The sequence below is a fragment of the Vidua macroura genome, chromosome 6, assembly GCF_024509145.1.
Source record: "Vidua macroura isolate BioBank_ID:100142 chromosome 6, ASM2450914v1, whole genome shotgun sequence".
Taxonomy (NCBI): Eukaryota; Metazoa; Chordata; class Aves; order Passeriformes; family Viduidae; genus Vidua; species Vidua macroura.
The window spans coordinates 14,019,508-14,041,150 of NC_071576.1; the positions used below are offsets into that span (position 1 = coordinate 14,019,508).

At 36.4% G+C, this 21,643-nt stretch overlaps 1 protein-coding gene across 5 annotated transcripts in view; it reads right to left on the minus strand.

Moving 5' to 3' along the window:
- Positions 1-8,762: 8,762 nt before the first annotated feature.
- Positions 8,763-21,643, minus strand: part of PAPOLA (poly(A) polymerase alpha) — a 43,659-nt gene continuing 30,778 nt past the window's right edge. For 2 of the 5 annotated variants that reach the window (XM_053981624.1, XM_053981628.1), the window contains exons 16-22: positions 20,374-20,495; positions 19,189-19,331; positions 17,814-17,914; positions 15,133-15,353; positions 14,701-14,766; positions 13,037-13,111; positions 8,763-10,940 (exon numbers count right to left, since the gene is read on the minus strand). In XM_053981624.1, coding sequence (XP_053837599.1) covers positions 10,845-10,940; positions 13,037-13,111; positions 14,701-14,766; positions 15,133-15,353; positions 17,814-17,914; positions 19,189-19,331; positions 20,374-20,495 — 824 coding nt within the window. In that variant the 3' untranslated portion in view covers positions 8,763-10,844. The remainder of the gene's footprint in view (positions 10,941-13,036; positions 13,112-14,700; positions 14,767-15,132; positions 15,354-17,813; positions 17,915-19,188; positions 19,332-20,373; positions 20,496-21,643) is intronic. The other 3 variants (XM_053981627.1, XM_053981626.1, XM_053981625.1) reach the window with 3 other exon arrangements.

Here is a 21,643-nt window from a genome sequence, read left to right on the forward strand (position 1 = left end):
AGCAAGTAATGAAGAGACATGTTTTATATGCCTTAAGAGATATTAGGTAAAAACAGGAAATATTAAACACAGAGAACTACAGTTTTGAGTCGTGACTTTTTTTTTATTACTATTTAATTCTTTCACTGGGCTAGTTGCACAAGACAGATAATTGTTTTTGCAAAGACTAGAAACAATTTAGTATTGTAGAAAAGCTCTGGTCATTGTCAGAATACAAATTGGAATGAGGCTCCTGTATCTGTCTTTCTCTCTGTAGAAGTCTGGTTGCTGTTTGCATTTATCTGGGAGAATCTGATTTAACCCTAGCAATTGCAAAGAGGAGTCAGCCAGACAGCTTCCCACCCCTCAGCTCCACTGCTGAATTAGCAGGCGACCTTGCACAAAACAACTAATCTGTATCTTCATTTACCCATCTAAACCACACCTATTGTATTTATTTAGCTCACAGGGGCATCAACAGGCTTAATTAATGTTTGCAAAAAGCTTTGAGATCATCAGATGAAAGGTCCAAAATATTTTAAAGTCAATGAGAAAAAAATGGATAGGTGCCAAGAGAGTCAATTGGACAAACGGCTTCTCCTATCAGTATTGTCCATATTTCAGTTTCTAGTTTATCAGTGGAATATACATGGCTGTTTAAATAAAGTCTCACGCATGTTCCACTGTGTACAGAACCAGCCATCACAGTTTGGAGATCTGAAAACAGTTAGAAAGCTGTGAAAGAACGCTTGGGAAGACATATATTATATTTCAACTCCAACACAAAGGAAGTCCTTTCTCCAGAGTGTTTCTGTACTCTGTAGAAAAATTCCCAGTGGCAGTTAGCAGCACATACATGGAGTTTAATATTTTTATATACTGTAACTTTTTGATCCATGGACACTGAGAAGCATCATCCCTTGACTGTTTTATGAAGAAGAGCTTGAATTTAATACCTGCAGGCATATAACCAGTGCTTAAATAAATAAGAAACTCCCCTTTCCCCAAGGATCCTAATGCTCTAACATCTAGGTCACTGCTATTAACCTCTTCCCTAAGGATTTAGAAATAAATCCAAGATCCCAAGTAAACTCTATTCCTCAGCTGACTGCACCCCCATCAGATGACACTGTTTTCATAATTTTTCTCCTAACTTAATGATAAGCAGTTTTAGCTTAGAATTGCTCACAGAGGAGATATTGCAACACTGTCCTATTCCAGGCAGGACCAGGCCAGCTGAAGATGGACTTGCTCAATTCATGGCATAGCCCCTCCCACCGACTCCAAAGCCAAGCCCATCTTTTGTATTCATAGGTTTTAATTGCAACCTGTCTCCCAGAAACAAAGGTTTTAAACACGCTCATGTGGAAGAGCAAGTGCTGTGTTAACCTCTCCCACAAAAATACACCTAAAGAGGTCAACCTTTGGATACTTTGTGGTATCTCTTACTGAGACAGGCTAGGATAAGAAAAGATGTGGATAGCAAGCAAAACATTATTGGCAATTATTCAGCATAGCACACATTAACATAACTCCCACTAGGCTTAGTCTTTGCAGCCTCAGTTCAGTCCCCCAGGTAGAATAAAGTAGGAGAAGTTATTTCAAAATACCAGGACTCGTTAGAAGAGTGATGAAAGCAAACAACAAAAAACGGGAAGGTGTTCAGAAGATCCGAGGGAAAATGGGATCACCATAGGGCACATCCTATTTGCTAGCATAGGAGTACTGACACTTGTTTCTGGATTAAGTCAGCCAGCCTACACCTAGTTGTCAAAATGACAGAGGAATTTCTGTGTTCCTTCCAGATTTTCTTCAGTGGTGTTGCACAGGCTAACCCTCAAAACGTGTTGGATTTGAACTTTCAATCTTTGCTTAGGCTAACCTCTATATAAACCAAGGTAGTGCTGCTGCGCAGTGGTGGAGCAAAGCACTGCCTTTCTGCTGCTCTGACATACTACATTAGAAAACATGGGTGTCATGGTTTGACATGGAAGTTATGGTTAACAAACCATAACAATGGGGGTTTGGATTTTCTTTGTCTTCTTTTTAATCAACAGGAAAATAGAAATGGTAGGTTCTTTTTTTTGTATTTCCTATGTAAAGTGCATTTCAAAATTAAGTGCTCCTTAAAAAAAATAAACCATATATTATATTACCATTGTGAAGTACCTAAATGCAAACAGTGAACAGACTCATACAATAATGCCTTCTCCAATTTTCAGACATATACTTCCATATGAAAAAAACTAGAGCTTGGACAACTAGAAAAATTCATAAGTTGAACATGAGAAGCCAGTCTTCCAAAGACAACAACTTCACTGGTTTGGTTTACAAGGTGAAATAGATCACAGATCTGCAACTGTAAGGAAAGGGTTAATAACATCTGGAGTAGGTGCCTTAAACGCCCGCTCTGTGGTGAAAGTTGTTGCAGAAAACATTGATCTCTGTGGGGAAACTTGCTGCAGAAACAAAGAAGCAAAGTTTCAGTTTTGGCCTTGATTATTCTTGCAGCAACCTTCCACCGTGCTGTGTCATCAGACAAGTGCAAACTGTGCCAGCCAGGTCACAAACTGAACACTTGACTTCGGGCTATTTGCCTTGTGTGACCCCCAGGGCAGACCCCCAATGACCACCAAACCAAGACCAGAACATGTGACATGATGAGATCCTGCCCTACCTTCACCTCGCGCTAATGAAGGAGCATAGAAAAGCGACTTGGGGAGTGAACCAGGTTGGACCCACCACCGGGACACTGCTGACCACAGAGCTGACCATTCTTTGTTTCCTCTCTCCCACTTTCTCTTTTCCCTACACACTTGTCATTACAAATAAAGTTGGTATTGTCAAGCTGGTACTTGATCACATTTGCACCTAAATTTGGGCAGAGGACTTTAACATCATATCATAGCAACATCTTTAGTTTGTATTGTCAGAAGCTGAAAAGGGGAGTAGCTAACATTTATTTTCAGGTAAGGTATACTCAAAATGCATCACACCAATGTATCAGCGAGGCAGAGAGTCTTCAGACCATATACAAGCAAATGGAAAGGACATGATTAAGAAGCTGATGATCAGAATGGAAAACATACGAGTTTTTAGGATCTAAACCTCTATTTTTCCTGGGGAAAAAACACCAAATGTGGGTGTGCTTATACTAAAATAGGATGCAGTGTGTCATCAAATAAAAACAGCACCCAGTTGCCCAATTTTGTTGTTTTTCTCTATTGAAAGACTGCTCTAATAGTATGCACAGGAACCTTTCCTCCTTCATGTTCCTTAGAACTAATTTACAGCAGGATATAAAGATGATATACCCATTACAAACAAAGACTGGAAAACTAGCATACGAGCTTCAAGTGGTGTATGATTCATGCCTACAGGAGAATCCAATGGAACAAAGTATCTACTATACGAAAATCCCAAGACATTCTCAAATGCTAACAGTCAGTCTTTGTGAAATATCTGATAACCACTAATCTCATTTCTTATATAAAAAGGTTGAAACAAGGAGTCACTAGCCCTGCCAAGGTCACACAGACCCAAGTCAGGATCAGAATTTAGGTTTGGCTTTGCTGTGAGCCAACCTTCTTAACAAACTGCTTTGAACTACCGTAGTGATGAGTTATTGTTGGGATTTGTGTGTTCCCTGACACATTATATAATACTTCTTATACAGTAAAAATTGTTTCACCTTTAAAATAATATGCACAAGTCCCTTTTAATTTTGAAGGAAATAAACCACTAGGATTATTTCCTAAGTGGAAGCATCAAAATGAGGTGTTACAGCTGAAGAACAAACACGCTGATGACACGTGATGTTGATGAAATTAACAAGAATGGACAATTAATTCCCACAATTCTTTGTAAGTTTTTGATGTTGTCAGGCAAGGCATGTTTCATTCAGTTTGACACATAATACTGGGTGCTGAAAATAAAAGTCTGTGATACCTGTACACTAAATAATAAGAAAAGCTAAAGACATCTCTATTTTAAACAGACCTAGAAGCTTATTTCCCTAATGAATGCTCACATTACCCTTGAAAATCTAACAGGCCAGAAAGGAAAAATCAACACACTATGGTGATTGTAACAACTCAAAGTGCAGCTTCCATGCATTTTTAAAAATACAGGTTATAGTAAATCAAACATAAAAGCATTCTTTAAGCTTTAAAAAAAAATCCTAATGGTGCTAGATCAAACTTGCATTTTGACTTTATCTGCAAAGACACAGCATCTGGTGTGCTTCTGGCTAGACAGCTCCTATTCAGAGAAACCACTGCTGAGGCTATCAAGCAATTCCTACATCTTCGAACAAACATAAATACAAGTCCATTAGCTTATATTCCTACGTTAAAAAAAAAAAAAAAAAAAAAAAAAAAAAAAAAAAAAAAAAAAAAAAAAGTAGTCTTCTTAGGTCAATTAATTTACAGACTTAAGATTCTCCAATATTAAGCCTGCATTTTCATGGAACAAAATTTGCCCCCTTTTTTAAGTAGCCTAAGTCATGATGAAAAGTTTCATAAGTGGGAAAAATGCTTTGTGCCTACACCAACAACTTGAAAAATGCTTCTAAATTAATTGAACTCTTTTTATTCATAGCAATTACTATAAATATGAGATTTCATCCCTGCTGAAGTCAAAGGCTCATTGAACAGAAGCAGCTCTTTTCTCAGTGTTTTGTGGTTTGAGAAAGAATACACAAACAATGAATTTATTAATTAGTAAATTATTTTTAAAAATTCAATTATGTCCTGTAGGAAATATCCCGGAAAAAGTATTAGTATGTGTAAAATCGGTCCACAGAAGATGATCTACCACCTCTTAAACTGCCATCAGACCAAAAAGATTGATCTTCCTCCCATAGACACTGAAAAGCAAAACACTGAAACTGCTTTTTAAGACAATTTTCTTGACTGAGGTTGTGAGGATCTTTTTATCTCACTACCTACAAGGACTAGATGCTACAAGAAAAAAAAAAGCACCCCGAGATGAGATACCGCATTTAGTAATCACTAGTGAACAGAAAATCCACACAGTGTTGTGGGTGATGGTAAGAAACAGTAGGAACAATCACTAATAACTCTAATATGCTGTGTGAGCAGATGGCCTAAACTATCAAATGTTTTATCAGTCTCACTGTTTTTTACATTACAAGGGATAAAACTTACAGATGATAAACTGTGGCTGAGACAATGAATGCTTCCATCCATCATCCTGGGCTTCTCTTATTCCAACCACGTGACTGTGTTGAATCAAGTTTATGATATCTTGGCAGAAGATTCCAACGGAAGCTAATATCTAGACTGAGTACATGTATAATTCATTTACTCCCCATAAAAGCAAAAAATGTTAATTTCAAACATCTCTATTTCACTTAATTGAACCAGATTACAATGAAATATTTTAAAAGGCTTAGATAATTCTCAAGAATTTCAGCATTTATATCACTGCTGAAACTGTGTTTATTCTCAAGAGCACATCAAGTTTTTAAAAAAACTGCATCCTGATCCTAAATAAGAGAAGTCTCACTTTAAGAGCAGAAGCTCAAAATCTAATTGAAATCCTTGGTACAAGCTGCAGCTCCTCTCCCCATGCGCTGAACAGGCTTGGCACAGCGTCCAGGCATGGCCGGCTCTCTGCTGGGGGCAGCGTTCTCGGCTGTGAAGGCAGAGCGTGCCCTCTGTCACTCATGGCGAGCAGTCCTGTCCAACTGTCTCTTTCCGACAACTTTATCATCAATCTCTTTATTAACAGCTCCGCTGCAGACTCAGAACGCAAACAAGGACAGCGCGCATGCCAGATTTCTGGAAGCACACGGCATGAGACACCGCTCAGGGCACAGGGCGGGGAATGCTGGAGCAGAAGACATAGCACAACTCTTCCACGCTCTTTCAAGAAGTATATTTATTATGGGGAGAGATGAGGAAGTTGTTTCTCAAACATCAAGGACTGCCCACCTTGCCTACAGTTTTGCCTTTATGCCATCTGAAGTGCCCGATCAATAAAGGGTACTTGACCCAACATTCCATTCAACTTTAGTAATTCTATCTGTTTTAGGTCATTGTTTTACATAACTGAAGCAAGTGCCACAGAAATAACCTCAGATGAACTGAAAAGTTTCACATGTGTAGACTTCAGGCATGCAAAAATTTACTTAAGTAACTGTATTCAGGTGATTGACTTCTACAAATACAAACAGAAAATAGGAATGCTAGGTCAGATAGGAGAGCAAAAGGGGCATTTGCACTTGTAAGCAGTATCTGTGGGGCCACAGTCATCGTGGGGCAGTTTAAATGATTGGCTAGTTTCTTAAATAAATAAATGCAGCTTTTCTTATCTAATAGGCTGGGACTTTTATCACCTTATATCAACAATAATTTTACTCTTTATCCTTTCCTATTACTTTCATGGATTCTAGCTCTTATTTAGAGACAGTAACGTAGTACAAAACCAAAGCTTAATAATATCTACATATACCACAAAATATTTTTTCCCAAGCATTACTATACCCTTAAATTTGAGTTTAATATAGCGTGTAGGACATTTGTCATTCTTAGATTATTTCAGACATTGCACTAAAATAGATATTATAAAAATACTGAGGTAATTAAGATATCTAGACCTGTGAACTGGTTAAATTATGAATATAATTAATAATTAAGTGTGTAAGGAAGGAAAAAAAAGTTAGCCCAAGACAGCATTTAGTTAGAACAATAAAAATATACCTAAACTTTATTTTAAAAAATCCTTAGTTTAAATATCCAAAACACAGATGAAATATCCAGCAGTGGTTCACCATATTATCGTTTTCATAAAGTATGCCCTCTGAAGTTTCATATTAAAGTTTACATTCTTTTGGTGACAGTATTAGCTGATGTTTGTAGATATTTCCACTTATTATTACTATGAATTTTGTAGATGCAGCAAACTGCATCTCCCTCTACCAACAAAACCAAGATCGTTATGTTTCTACCAGACACTTAATACTACTATGATTATTAAACTAAAATCAGTTTACTGATTTGTATTACTCACATTTTTCCAATCTGAATACTGGATCTGTAAAAAAAAGTGAACCCACTAAGTATTCAGCTAATACATGTGCATTTCTGACTGTACCATCAAGACCTGCATAACAAGTGATGAAATCTGGTAAGTATTGTTCAGCCACAATGACAGCAGAGAGATTAATCATAGCAAAGGTACTTGACTAGTGTGTTCATGAACTTACATAAATGGTGCCAGCATCACTATAACATGCAAAATACCTTTTCTAGAAATACAAACAACTTCCAAATAATATCTATTATGAGGATAAACATACTCTGCTTCCTCAGTAGTTTTTAGTGTGTTTAAGCATAGGTTCTGGCTCAGAATCAATATTGTATGTTCTTGCTATGCTGAATTACTTTTGGTTATTCTAGATGCTGAAGAACTGTTTCATCTTTTACTGTTGATAAAATTCATTCTCCCATTAAGGTATATTTACTAACAATTGATATTCATTACTATTCAGTTACCATATACTTGTACTTACAAGTTTTAAAACACTGCCGTTTAAGAAAAACCCAAAACAAAGAAATCCCCCCCCATCCCCCCCCCAAAAAAAACTAAGAGATGCACTAAGAAGTGCATTTAATAAGAAATGGCATGCACACATACTATCTCCAAGGAAGCACAACTTCAGCTAGAACTCATCAACTCAAATGTCTGATTCCAATCAGTATGTCTAAAGCCATCTGTTAAACCATGGCTTATTAATGTTAATTATTTTGGCTACAACAGTAATTTTCAGCTTCTTGTTTGCAGATCCTTATGAGTCAGTGAACTTAATTCAGAAGGTTGATGATGGGCAACTCAGAAAAACAAGCTATTGAAACCTATTGCCAGTAGCCTGAAAAACATTGAACAGAAATTTGTGTATCTACTAGCAGATTTTTATTGGTCAGAGAAAATAAAAGACGAATTAAAGCCATAAATAACATCATCAGCTGTGATGAAAGGGAGATGTGGTGGGCAGGATAGAAAAATGATTAATCTGTTTAAACAAGACAAGCAATTTCATGCTGTGAAAAATATATACAACAGAAAGGTTTATTGTTTTACACAGGGCAATTATAATATGAAGACCATAATCATCAGTGGTTTTAGCAGTTAAAGAAATTTTAGTCAAAAGTAGACTACTTATTAAAGTTACTCACATCAAGCATTTGGAGGATTGGGCTCATGCTGATACAAAGATCAATCAAGTGATGCACAGCTACTTGCAATTTTTACTTTTATTTCAGGACACGCTTAAACTACTTAAGAAGAGAAATAGTGCCATCTGCTGACATAAGGAATAGGCACTTGCAAGAAAAGCCTGGGGTGCCAAAACTCTTACAGCCAATGCTTTTAAAAAATGAAGTTCAAACTTTTGCCGAAAACAGTGTACCCCCAAATTGTTTAGGCATGTGTTTCTTCTAGTTTTATCCACTTCAAAGAATTTAGGATGGAGAGATGGAGAGGATGCCCTTAAATGTTTTGTGTGTTTTTGTCAACTCTGCCTCCACTTTCTACACTGCACAATTCACAAACTTTCCCTTTAATAGCTAGAACCCAACATCCTTCTGAGTGTTATTTCAACTTCCTATGGCGAATATAAATGAATGCTCTCTAAATAAGCATTTTCTACTATATTTCCTTTAGGCCATACCATATTTCGCTTCAGCAGAAAATTCAAGAGCTAAGTAAGAATTAAGAAAGTAAAATCAATTTAGACATTCAGAAAAATCAGACAACGATGGGATTGTGCTGTTTTTTATTGTGTTTTCAATGGAGAAATACATCATCTGTTTACAAAATAGCTCTTGAAAAATACAAGGAGTACAGATACTATAAAACAAAGCAAACTCCAGTCATGAGACACTACGTACATCATGCGAAAGCAACAGTCTGATCTCCAGGTTATGAAAACTAGAATTAAAAAGTCACTATACAGAAAGGTTCCAAGTTTCCAGCTTGGCAAAACTTGGGTGCAGTTACATGAAACGTTTAATAAAATGAAAAAGATTTTCCGATGTGTAAACAAAATGACAAGACTAAATTTGTGCCTGGCAATTTCGATCTAAACTCCATAGCTACACAAAATACACAGACAGCTTGTACACTTCAACTGTTAAGATATAACCTTCTTTGGGGGGTGGACGACAGCAGGCTGCACAGGGCAAGGAAAAGAGAAATATTGTATACTAGACATCTTAGACAAATGGCAAAAAAAAAAAAAAAAACCCTTTCAGTTACTGCACAGCCTAAGTAAAAGATAAGCTACACTCTGACTTTGGAGAATTAATTTAGAAGGATAAGGGGAAGAGTGTAAGTAATTTAACTTGTAACATGAAAGATGCATGTGTAATAGGATGGAGCACAATGGGAGAAGGGAGTTCATAAAACATGCTAATCAAAGTATGGGAAGTATGATTTGACATCCCACATATTTCAGACTTAAGTAATAGTAACATGAAGTTTGTTATCTACATCTGGTATTACTGTTGGTATCCCTCATGTTCCTCAAATACTGTTCTTTGCCATGAGAGCTTCAGTTCTTTCAAAAGAAAAAGTTGTTACTTTTTTGATACGACTACAAGAACAAAAAATAGGAGTAAGAGAGCTTACTAGATGTCAAGTGCTTACTGGAAATATGATTTTTAAAAATTTGGTGTTGTTCAGTATGTAAAACTACTTGTGATGAACTATCTAAAAATAAAAAGGTTAAAATTCTTAGGGAAAAATCTTTTTGCCTTTATTTAAAATTTTAAGCTTTTTAATGCATACGGGACCTTTATGGAGTGTACAAAAATCATATTTAGTGATTCAAAGGCCATCAAGACAGGTGGTGTATTTCACAGGCACACAATATTTACCTTGAACACTTTAGTCATCGGACAAATTCTGAATTTGTGCCTAGAGGCCACAAGGTATTACAACAAGGTAAGGGGTAGGGGGGAAACCAAATGAGTAAATGGCTTGTTTTTATTTTGTATAAATAACTATTGTTCTATATGGTGCATACAAGCAGAAAAAAATAATTTGAAAAAAAACCACCCCAACAGTAAATGCAAAATATTTTCCCAAGAAAGAAAGGGATAAAAAAGGGAATAAGGAGTTCAGTTAGCTCAAAAGGAAGTTTATTTACTGTTTGATTGCTGATTTGTATGCACCTTAAAACAATCCTATAAATAAAAGTAGACCACATCTTAATCATGTCCCACCAATACCAAAACTTCCCAATTATGTCCCCAACTTAGATCTTATGACCCCAAGATCTGACATTACATTTTAAAGACTTACTGCTGCTTGATGGCAGTTGAACTAAATATACTATACACTTTGTTTTCAATGTATAGTATATCATAGAATGTCATCCAATTTGCAAATTACTACTATTGAAGAGACTCTTCAATAAAATGAAATTTTATCAGCTAAAGATCTAAAATTAGTCATACTCCAATAAAAAAAGTACATAAAAGTGCATTTAAGGGATTCTTATGCCAGTTTTATCTCAATTTTGAAACAATGCATCAAACAAATTCAATCAGAATGTCAAATATGGCTACAAATAGTGTTCATGTTTTTAAAGGCAGTAATCCTTCGAAATATTTAATGTAACTGTTGCTAACACATTAATTGTACTCCTGGCTTCACATACTAACCTGGACTTCCAATCAAGCGGCGACTTTAGTCCAGAAAGGGAAGTGCACAACATATACCTAAATCCATTTGCGATTATGTTCTAGTCTTGCACCCTCCGTTCTCCTTTTTTTTCTAGCATTAGAAGACAACAGGTTGAGTTGGCAGATACTGTTTATGGACCCCTGAGGTGGTTTTTACCGGTTCAATCTCAATTTTATTGAATTCTTGATAACAGGAATAGGATTTGCAGGAAGAGCAGGGATATCTGAAAGGTCTGTACTGGGTGTTTTCTGAAAAGAAAAGAAGTTTGGTTGTATTTTAACTTTGTAAATATAAAAAGAAAAATACTGTAGTAATTGGCATTAACTTTCAAAACAAAGACCTTTAGAAGACTTTTTAGAAATATATGAAGATAATTACAGATTATAAAGAGAGAAGCATGTATTTTCTTTGCCTACGGAGTCTTTAATAAGGAAAATTTCTACAAGAATTTGTGTCCTTTTCTTTTTTTGACAACTGCAAAAAATTAGCAAGTGCTGCAGATAAAGCTGGGCCTACTAATAACCTGTGTTACAGTAAAACAACCACATAATAAGGATGCTTGATCAGTAACATCAACTATCTGATCTACATGTTTAGTATTTAAAAACACCTCTTAACAATTCAGTGTTAAGTCTCTGCCCTTACAGACCAGTGATGAAAAACAGTTCCCAATCCAAAGTGTGTGACTTCATACATTCCAAACTGTTGAAAAACTCTACAGTCAAACCTGCAATTTTTCATATCAGTTCAGAAAAAGATACATGAAAAAAAAGTTACGAACTCTAAAAAGGTACTGTATAAATGTGTTATGAATTCCACCTTGACAATAATCTCAACAATTTTTTCTCACTTAAAAGACTTAAATGCCATTCAGAAAAATTATATCTAAAACAAATAAAAGGAAAACACAGAAGCCCACCCGAGATTCAATGAGATTCATTAATTTCTCACTTGTTATACATGCCTCTAAGGTTGGGGTGGTTTTATTTTTAAGTATTTTCACTTCCACTGTGGCACATTATTTGCCATCCCAATAACCCAGTTATTATGCAATACTTCACATCATTTATCATAAAATGTTTTCTTACGCTAGAAATGTTCAAAATTTATATAAGGTACCTTTGATACATGGGGAAAACTGCATTAAAATGACTGCTCTTCATTGCTGCTTTATTAAAAATAAATCAGTCAAGTCAACACTGACTGATGTGTTAGTGCACGAAGTAGCAGGGACCCAGGACAAAATAGCTCTGGGCCTCACATCAACCCTGCCCCAGGTAACCCCCTGGTTGGTGCTGATCTGCAGTTTGACATGTTTCTATTTTCTGCAACATGGGCAGTGTTTTAAACAAAGCCAACAAGAACACTGAAAAATGACAGGGGAGGCTCACCGTCCTTTGTAGTTTCCAGATTACTTTTGCTAATGTAACAACCACACAATCTGTAAAAAAGCTACAAAGCTTTATATAATCCTCCACAACAACAGATAAAATAAAATTGGTGTACTTACTAAATGGTCTAAAAATTTCCCCGAAGCAGTTTAAGAAGTCCATGTAGCGACTACAGTTTTTGCCAAACAATTTTGCTATCTTTATTCAGTACTGCTCATACAGTTCAAAATGTCCAGTAAGAAATACCATTATTACTATTGCAACAATCACTATTTTCAACCAACACATTCACTACGCATATTTTAATGATTCAAGAGTGCATAAAGTGCTTGATAGTGATACTTCTCTTAGTGAGCTGCTGATTAAAGTTTAAAAATGCTAGTAAGAAACAGATGTGCTCTCTAAAAATTGTTACAATACTAGGAACAAAAATTTAAGTGAATGGTACAGAATTCTTATTGTTTTCCAAAGGACTTTACACTGCTAACACCAGCTGGCTAAGGAGTGACAAATTTACAACTTGTCTCTTGTACCAAATATTAGAATCTGAAATTATATTTCAGACATCCTCAACCTCTACCTGGACATCTTTGAGCAGCAGCTATTTAAAGCATTTGTTTCCTTGTTAGAAAGGATTATTCTGTGATGTGCAAAGCACAAAGGAATAAACTGAGCCCCTTACTTTGAAGGCACAATTCAGAAGAGCGAATCCAGCTTCGGTCAGTTTGTATGGCAAGCCATACATGTTTAGCTACAATGCATATTCAATAACATCAATGACCATCTAAAACACAAAAATTGTGACAGTAACAACAAGTAGTTTTCCATAAAATGGATATATATTTTAAATTATACATTTATTTTTAACATCAGGACTCATTTCAGTTTCAATTTTTCACCACAGATTAGCACATAAATACATTACATGGCAGTATTGCTTTTAAAAACAGTACCTGAGGAGCTTGCAGAGAAGTTGTCTGAAGAGTTTCTGTTTGAGAATTAACATTCACTTCTGTTTCAATTTGCTCCTGAAAAAAAAAAATAAAAGCATCACCACAGTTACGGCACTTCCAATGAGCTACTTATATAGTAGCACCTAGCACTCCAGAATGATTTACATTGTGCATATACAGCAAAAGAAAAATGCAATCGATGCTTGCTGCATTGACACCCTTCCTTTTAGGAAGGAATCACCACACTGGAGAATGTTTCATTTATTAGGGATTTGACATCAACACAAGCTGTATCACTTACCAGCTGTCACTTGTTTAACCAATTAACACCTTTTATACAGATTCCTATAGCAAAACATTACATGTCATTCAACTCACTAAAGACAAAAAGTGTATTATCAAGGAAGATGATGTGAAAAGCTACAGAAATTGTTTAAAAATTCAACAGCTTTTGCTATTCTGCCAGTAAAGTTTTCCTTCTGCTTTAATGGGTTGAATCAGCTTTCTGAATGAATAGGTGAGTGTCAGAGACTGATTTGCAGGTACAACAGTGGGACTATAGGACTGAAGCAGGACAATGGCACATTCTCATTTTAATAAAAACAGTCTGCTAGCTCAAAGTGTGCCATTAACACACCCTTAAAAAAAAGCAATGCATTTCAATGGATCAAAACCTGTGTTTATGTTAATTTAAGAAATTTAATTCTACCATTTCCTTCCATAAATATTAAGGACAAAGAGGAGACTGCCAATAAAAACTAACAGGATTACCTATGTCTTTTATAATGATCTGTATCCAGTGGATCTATTTTTGAAGTGAGGATTAAGTGCTTACATGTATTTCTGCCCTCACCTATCTTAAGTTCAGAGACATTGCAAGGTGACTGCCTAACAAGATGCAATTTCTTGCTTAAGGGCATTGAAGCTATAAACCAAAAAACTTACATTTAACTTTAAGCCTAAGCATACTTCCAGAGTATTCCAGAGACAACATAACGTTCCCCATAAAAACTGCAAAATCCCAACTGGAGAGCTGCTATCATAAGGTTAAAAAGAGTCTGTCACCCTTTCAGTTCACCACTAAGGAAGAAAAATTGTCTGCTAATTACAAGATACAGGAGGGGCACACTGAATCTCCTAAGTCCCCCAACAGTATGCTGTAACTTCACACAATAATTTCACTTGCACAGAAGATTTACTTACTATCACTTGAAATTTCTTTAGCAAAAAAGTGAACAAAGTGGCTGGGTTTGGGATGCTCAGCCCAACATGCAAACTCCAAATAGAATACATAGGACAATTGTTCTTTCACTAATTAACATGCATCAGGTTTGGGATGCAGGAAAAACGTGGCATATTGACACATCCTTGATCTAATTTAACAAACTGAAATATAAATATCATGACTGATTTTTTCACCATGCTTAATACCACATGAATGACCAGCAAAGAAATTACAGTGCTTTGTGACTATGGATTTGAGCTCAACTTAGCATGGCAGCAGACTCCATCAATACTGACAAAAACATTAAAAAAATAAGGTATCATTTTGATATCTTTACTGGAGAGTCTAGATATAGACACACTCTTAGTCATTCCTAGAGAGAAAAACAGTGATTTTCCCAAATAATATAAACAAAATTATACAGTCTAGGCATACATACCTTAGTTTCCATTTTTTCATGTTCATTCAAATCTATACAGCTAGTATCTTCACTTATTTCATCCTGCTGAAAAGTAAACACAGAAACTATTACAAATCGTATTTTTTAAAAAAATCAACAAGAAAATAAGGTCAAAGTGTTTAAAATGTCAGAACTATTTGTAAGACTTAGCATATTATAGGCTTACAAAAATAATTACTTTTAAGATAAGAATCTCAATTCTGAGCATTTGTGCTAATGCAGTACACGTGTCATGTGATGAATATCAACAAAATAAAAATACTAACACCTTGGCAAGCTGAAAACATCAAGCAGCAATGCAATCAGAATAGGAAATATCTGAAACTTGGAATATGAGAATCAGCACTCTGGGTGAAATGAATAGTCAAAGTTTTGAACATTGCTATGGTATGATCTCAAAATCTCAAATACCTCTTCAATTTTAATTTTCTTAGGAGACTCTTCTTTATGGGGAGAAGATGTCCTTTTCACTGCTGCGACAGGGCTAGGCATTTTTGTTGCAACATTTCCTGAACTTCTTGGTGATGGATTTAATAGATACGCTGAGGGAACAATTCTAGAGATGGTAGGCTTTGGTGGTGGAGAAATGGCTGGTTGTGTGGCAGTTTGAGGAATGCTTTCATTTGAAGTACCTATGGACAAATAATTTCAAGATCTTCAACAAGAGGAATCGACACAATCATTTCAGTTAATCACTGGTATTTTTCATCTCTAATCAAAACCCCTGACATCAAGCAGGCATCAAGGAAATGGTACAGTTAATGGTGTAAGCATCATGTTTGGAACAGCAAGTGTGCATACACTGCACAGTTTAGCTTCAAGCTCATTCTTGAGCTTGAGTGCACCCTCAGCAAGTTCACTGATGACACCAGTGTGGTGCAGTTGACACACTGGGGGGACGGGATGCCATCCAGAAGGACCTGGACAGGCTGGACAGGTGGGTCTATGCAAACCTCTTGAAGTGCAAGGTCCTGTGGCTGGGTTGTGGCAAACGCAGGGACACCCACAGGCTGGGCAGAGAAGTGACTGAGAGCAGCCCTGAGGAGAAAGACTTGGGGGTGGTGGTTGATGAAAAACTCAACATGAGTTGAGTGGGCAAATGTGCTCACAGCCCAGAATGCCAAATGTGCCCTGGGTTGCAGCCAAAGGAGTGTGGGCAGCAGGTCGAGGGAGGGGACTTCTCCCCTCTACCCTGCTCCTGTGAGACCCCACCTGGAGTGCTGTGTTCAGTTCTGGTGTCCCCAATATAAGAAGGACACGGAACTGTTGGAGCAAGTCCAGAGGATGCCATGAAGTTGATAAGAGGACTGGAGCACCTCCCCTCCAAAGGGAGACTGAGAAAATTGGGGCTGGTCAGCCTGGAGAAGAGAAGGTTGCATGGAAAACTCACAGCAACCTTCCAGTACCAGAAGGGGGCCTACAGGGAAGCCAAAGAGGGGTTCTTTGTCAGGAACTGTAGTGATAGGACAAAGAGCAATGGGTACAAACTGAAAGAGGGGAAATCTGGGTTAGGTATTAGAAGAAATTCTTTAGTGTGAGGTACTGAGATACTGAAACAGGTTGTCCAAGGAGGTTTTGGATGTCCTGACCCTGGCAGTGTTCAAAGCCAGGTCAGTTAAGGCCTTGAACAAACCAGTCTAGTGGGAAGTGTGGCAGGAGGGGTTTGGGGTTAGATGATCTTTTAGGTCCACTCCAAGCCCTTAACACATGATTCTGAGAAAGAATTCCTGTACCAGACAGAGGGTAGCCATGGCAATGACACTCTACTTAGCCTAATTACCCCTGCTTAAGGCAGGCTATATGAGCCCAGACAGAGCTCTGTATAATACAGCTGTAGTATTTGTGGTACCTAAGGAAATTCTACTGCTTCTGTACTCTGCCATATATATGCATTGCCAAGACCGCATTAAATCAAATCCAAGAGCAATTTGATACTCCCTTTTTCACTCAAAAATGAAGTTTATCACTTCTCAGGCTTAGATTATCCAGTGACAAATATGAAGTCATCACAGAGCATCAAATAAAGAATTGATATTATAAACATCCTTTTGAAAAATGCTCCATATGACAAAGCTCTATCTCATCAATTGCCTACCTCAAACCAATAAGCGCACATAGGGAGATGCTCCAGGATGAGAAAAAATACATTGAGGAAATTTTTCATTAACAACTATCAGGTGATTAACATTTTGATTAACCAAAATATAAGAATGAACAACTTCTGATATGCTTCCAAATCCAAAAACCAGTCACGCCATTTAAGCTCCATTTAGTGCTCATGGACAAACTTACTCACATTGATGCACCTGTGACACGATAAAAATCAGAGAGAATTAAGACTAAACCATGCCACATGTCAAGAGTGAAATGAGAGATTTCATTTTGAAAGGCTAACCAGTCGCTCCCCTTTTCCATCTATTTCTGACTTGCTCCTTGTACACTAAAGCTCCATCAAAAAAGAAGAGTAGCTGATTCTACGAAAATATTTTCACCAGATGCTTTTATTCTTTGACTTAAGAGTCAAATTTTTAGATTATTTTTAAGTAAAGTGTACTTTTTCTTGCAGAAAACGGAGGATAAAGTCAGCACACACAGTGGGACATATCTGAACAGACATCAGTAAGGAACATGTGTTTCTGCTTACATCTGAGTCTTTTGCATTCCTAAAATCAATTTCATGAAGCACAAGGAGCGGGAACATGGGAGGACAGACTACAAACAGACAGTACAGAACCATCTTGAGTTTAACTACAAAATGAATTAAAAATAAATATAAAAATTGTTCTTCCAGCTTTAGATAGTTTTTTCCTCATTTAGCTAACCAAACTACAGACCTACATTAGGTCATTGGAACACTACTGCTATTGTGAGTGGCAAATATAAATCTCTAAGAATAAAAGAAATAAACATCACAGCAAATATTCCTCTGTGATTTTCTGAATCCTTAACAAATTATTGAATTATGTGTATGAAGAAGAACACATTACAGCATATGTTATGCAAAGACTAGAAGACTCAAGCTGGAAGAAAAACTGTCTTATAAACATTACCAAAAATTCAATAGAAACAATATGCTATGCAATTTTCCTTACCCCCTGAGCTTTCACTGGAATTTATTTGTGGCACAGTGACTTCAGAAGCCTGTGTGTTGGTCACAGATGCTGCTGTTACAGCTGGCGCAGGACTGCTTCTGCTAAAAAGAGAAAAATTATGAAATGCTGAAAACATTAGCAATGCTATGGTGTTACATGATCTGCCTTTCATCACATCATGTGTGACCAGTAACCACAGCTGGTATTTTACCTGCACTACAGAGCAGAACTTATGTCAGTAAGAAGGTAAAAGTGAGCACTGGCAATCTACTATCAAACACAAGCAATGGAAGCTATTTCAAATATTGAATTTAAATTACTCAATGACAGTTTTTGAAAGCAGAAAAAGGCTGCATTTCGAAGACAGGCAAAAATTCAGACAGCGTCCACTCAAATAATGAGCATGGGAAAACACAGCAACTATTTACTGAAGGATGAAATAAAACCAGTGTAAAAGAACTAGAATTAAAAGTTTGTTTTTAATTTACACACACTGTTACAATGATGGTTTCAGTCTAAAATTATCCCAAACAAAGGCCTGGGGCTTCAAGTGACCAATCACAAAAATGATCCCTTTTCCATCGTCAAGAAATTGGGAAGCAGTGTGTGTCTAAAATCCGCCAAGGGCAATTTCCACTTCATCTGTGACATCCTAGGTAAGACAGACTTATTTCAATAGCACAGATAGTGGTATCAACTACTGTTAGCCATTTACCAAGGAAGACTAACTGAAAGAACATTTGTCAGAAGGACTACGTAAAGTATTTCATCGTACACAACATCCTCTAATAGATGTGTAATACTGCTGAACTGCAGGAGATTGATGATAACTTCTATGTGTATCAAAGAAACAAACGTGGGACCCATGAAAGAAAAGAGTACACTCACTTATTGCAGTAAACTGGAGTTAAGAAAATTTTGAAGCTAGTGGGAAATTATGTTCCTAAGCTTAATTTGCATAGGTATCATCAATAACAGCAGGAGCACTACTGATTTCCCAGACTGAAAATCTAAACCTCTCTACTGTCTCACACTTGGATCCAAAACTCACAAAATATTCCCTCACCCTCACAACTATCTGCTTACTACTTCTCATCGCCTCCTACTGCAGGGCCTAAGTTTTTCTATCATCATGTTCTTCTAAGCATTTTCACCCAACTTTATAATTCTTCATCTCAAGTCCAGCACCACACTCCCTATTCCCCAAATTTTGCTATAGTGCTCAAACGGAAATAAGAGTGTTTACAATCTCCATCCAATTTGGAACATTCCCACTGTGCTAACGGTGGTATCACATGTGCGCAGTATTTGCCATGTGTTTAACACAAGAAATTCAGGAAGAGAGAGCAGCAACAAGACTGAAAGTCTTCATTACCCCTGAGAACTTCCAGAACTGTTCAACGGACTTGTCTTCATAGCACTGGTAGGCGAAGGCACAGACGTGCTGTTATCACTGTCCATAGACAAATCTAGGCTGCTGTCATTCAGAGCTGTCAACCTGATCCCTTCTGTCGAGTGCTGCAAGCCACAAGGCAAAGGAAAATTCCGTTAGTCTAATTAAAGGTTTAAAAATCAACAGAAATTCAAGTTATTTAAAAATGTAAACTTATATGGACAGTTTTCAAATCCTTTCACGGGCAAATAATCCACTATCCTCTCACTACAAACATTGACGTTTTCATGTTTACAACTCTGATACAGATTTCTCTGAACCAATCATGTTCAAAACCAAACTGTTACTGTATTTAATTTGATAATTTAAAATTATTATATTTTCAGCTTTATTTCAAATTTCTTTGGTTTTGTGGACTTGGAAATACTTTCACTAACTTTAAAGTAACTGATGTACATCAAAACAAATGGATGTACATAAAAAAAATTTAAAGATGATTTGAACTTAGTCTGTGGAAAAGAAAAACCCTTTTCTGACATAGTACTACTACTTTAAGAGACACATTACTTAATAATTACATTGTTCTCTGAAACAGATCTACACTTGGTGTTAATAAAGACTTCTTAGTCCTTAAAACTAGGAAGTATAAAACAGTTATAGAAATAAAGCATGTTATTCAGCTATACTTAAAACAGAATATGTAGCAGTGGCTTAGCTATTAAAAAATCCAAGCAAACCTGTATTGATCTCAGATTAAGCTAATATAAAGCAGCAGAGATTTTGAAACAGACTGAATTGTTCAATTCAAAGTTTCACCCATTCTTACTGACTCAACTGAAATTAAACAATAATCCAACACAGCATCTTAATTAAAAACTAATGCTATCATTCTCATATATGGCCACAGGTAAACTATCCAGCCAGACAAGAAGATACTCTCCACATTGCTGATGGTCTGAGAAACATAGTATTATATTCAGTGCACCTAATAATACTGCTATACTCAAATGAGATCATTTGCAGGTAAAATTAAGATCTCAAAATGTGATTTTAATTCTTTGATTAGTAAAACTAAAAATCTAAGTAAACCTAAATTAGTAAATGAAAAAAATCAAAAATTTGAGAGCAATGGCATATTCATTGTTCTCATATATTAGAGAAGTTTACCTTTTTCTTTTTCTGAAGCACATGATTAGGTAGCAGTTGGTGAAGTTGCTTACGTTTCACATGCCGTGCAGCAATCTTCATATCCATCTCAAACATCTTGCTGTTTATTGCTTGCCTATAAACTACACAATTAGAATAACATTAAGACATAGTGAAGCATTTTGCAAAGTCCACTTACTTGCCCAGGCAGAAACAATTTGCATTTCAGCGCACTTATTACCCTCAAGAACAAGAATAATGTTTCCTTGTTCTGGAAGAAGAAAGGGAACTGCCTACCATGCCAGCACTGATAGTACAAACACAAACATTAGTTTGGAAACAGGTGACCTGTTTTTCAAGAAAAATGTCTTGCAACCACATGGTTCACTCTATTTTCAACACATTTTAACTGTAAGAGCTCTGAAGCAAATTCTTCATTTCATCTCAAAGGGACTAAAGATGGAAATAAAATTTCCTTGTAAGAATTATAGCATTTACATAAAATTATTTTCTTTGCAGGTGATTTTATTTATGCAGCTCCTGCAACAAATGGGTTTCATTTCAGGAGCTAAATGCTCATTTGCCACCTAATGTATTAAAATTATTCTGATAACTCACACACCACTACATTGTTATACAAAGCAATTTATGTTTAGATTTTTTGTTTTCTTGTGCTTTTTTGTCGCTCTGGTTTTTGATTTCTTTTTTTTTTAATTTTGTACAGTCATTTTTGTGGTTTTGTTTGGTTGGTATTTGTTTCTTTTAATTTTGTCTATATGATAAGTTATTTCTCTTCACCTCAGAACATCTGCTTCTGTTAAGTCACCATGGTAAGTGTTAGTACAAGAACTGCACTGGAACCCAGGCTATTGGATTCAAGTAAAGCCAGGTAAAAATGAAAAGCTTGTTCTTTCACACTGACTGTCTCCACAACATTAAACAAAAGCTGGGGCAGATGTGTGAATAAAAAATGGTTCTGTAGCTCTTAAATACAAAAACTCAAGAGGTATCTCCCTGATTCACTGCCAATACTACAAACATTAAGGAATCTCACTGAATAGGCTGTGAACGGGTAATTAAAAAGGTGTTAAGAGAGAGGCACACAAAGAGCTCAATGAATACTGAGTATTAAAGCAAGTACTGCACTACTTCTTGGTATTGAAGAAGCTCATAAAGCCTCTCTGTAAAAAACTACACCGGGTACAGCTAAGGTAGAAGCATGCTCAATGAAACCAGACATGGTTAAAGCATTCCATATTCCTGACACTAGGTCTTATCAAACTTTCCATAC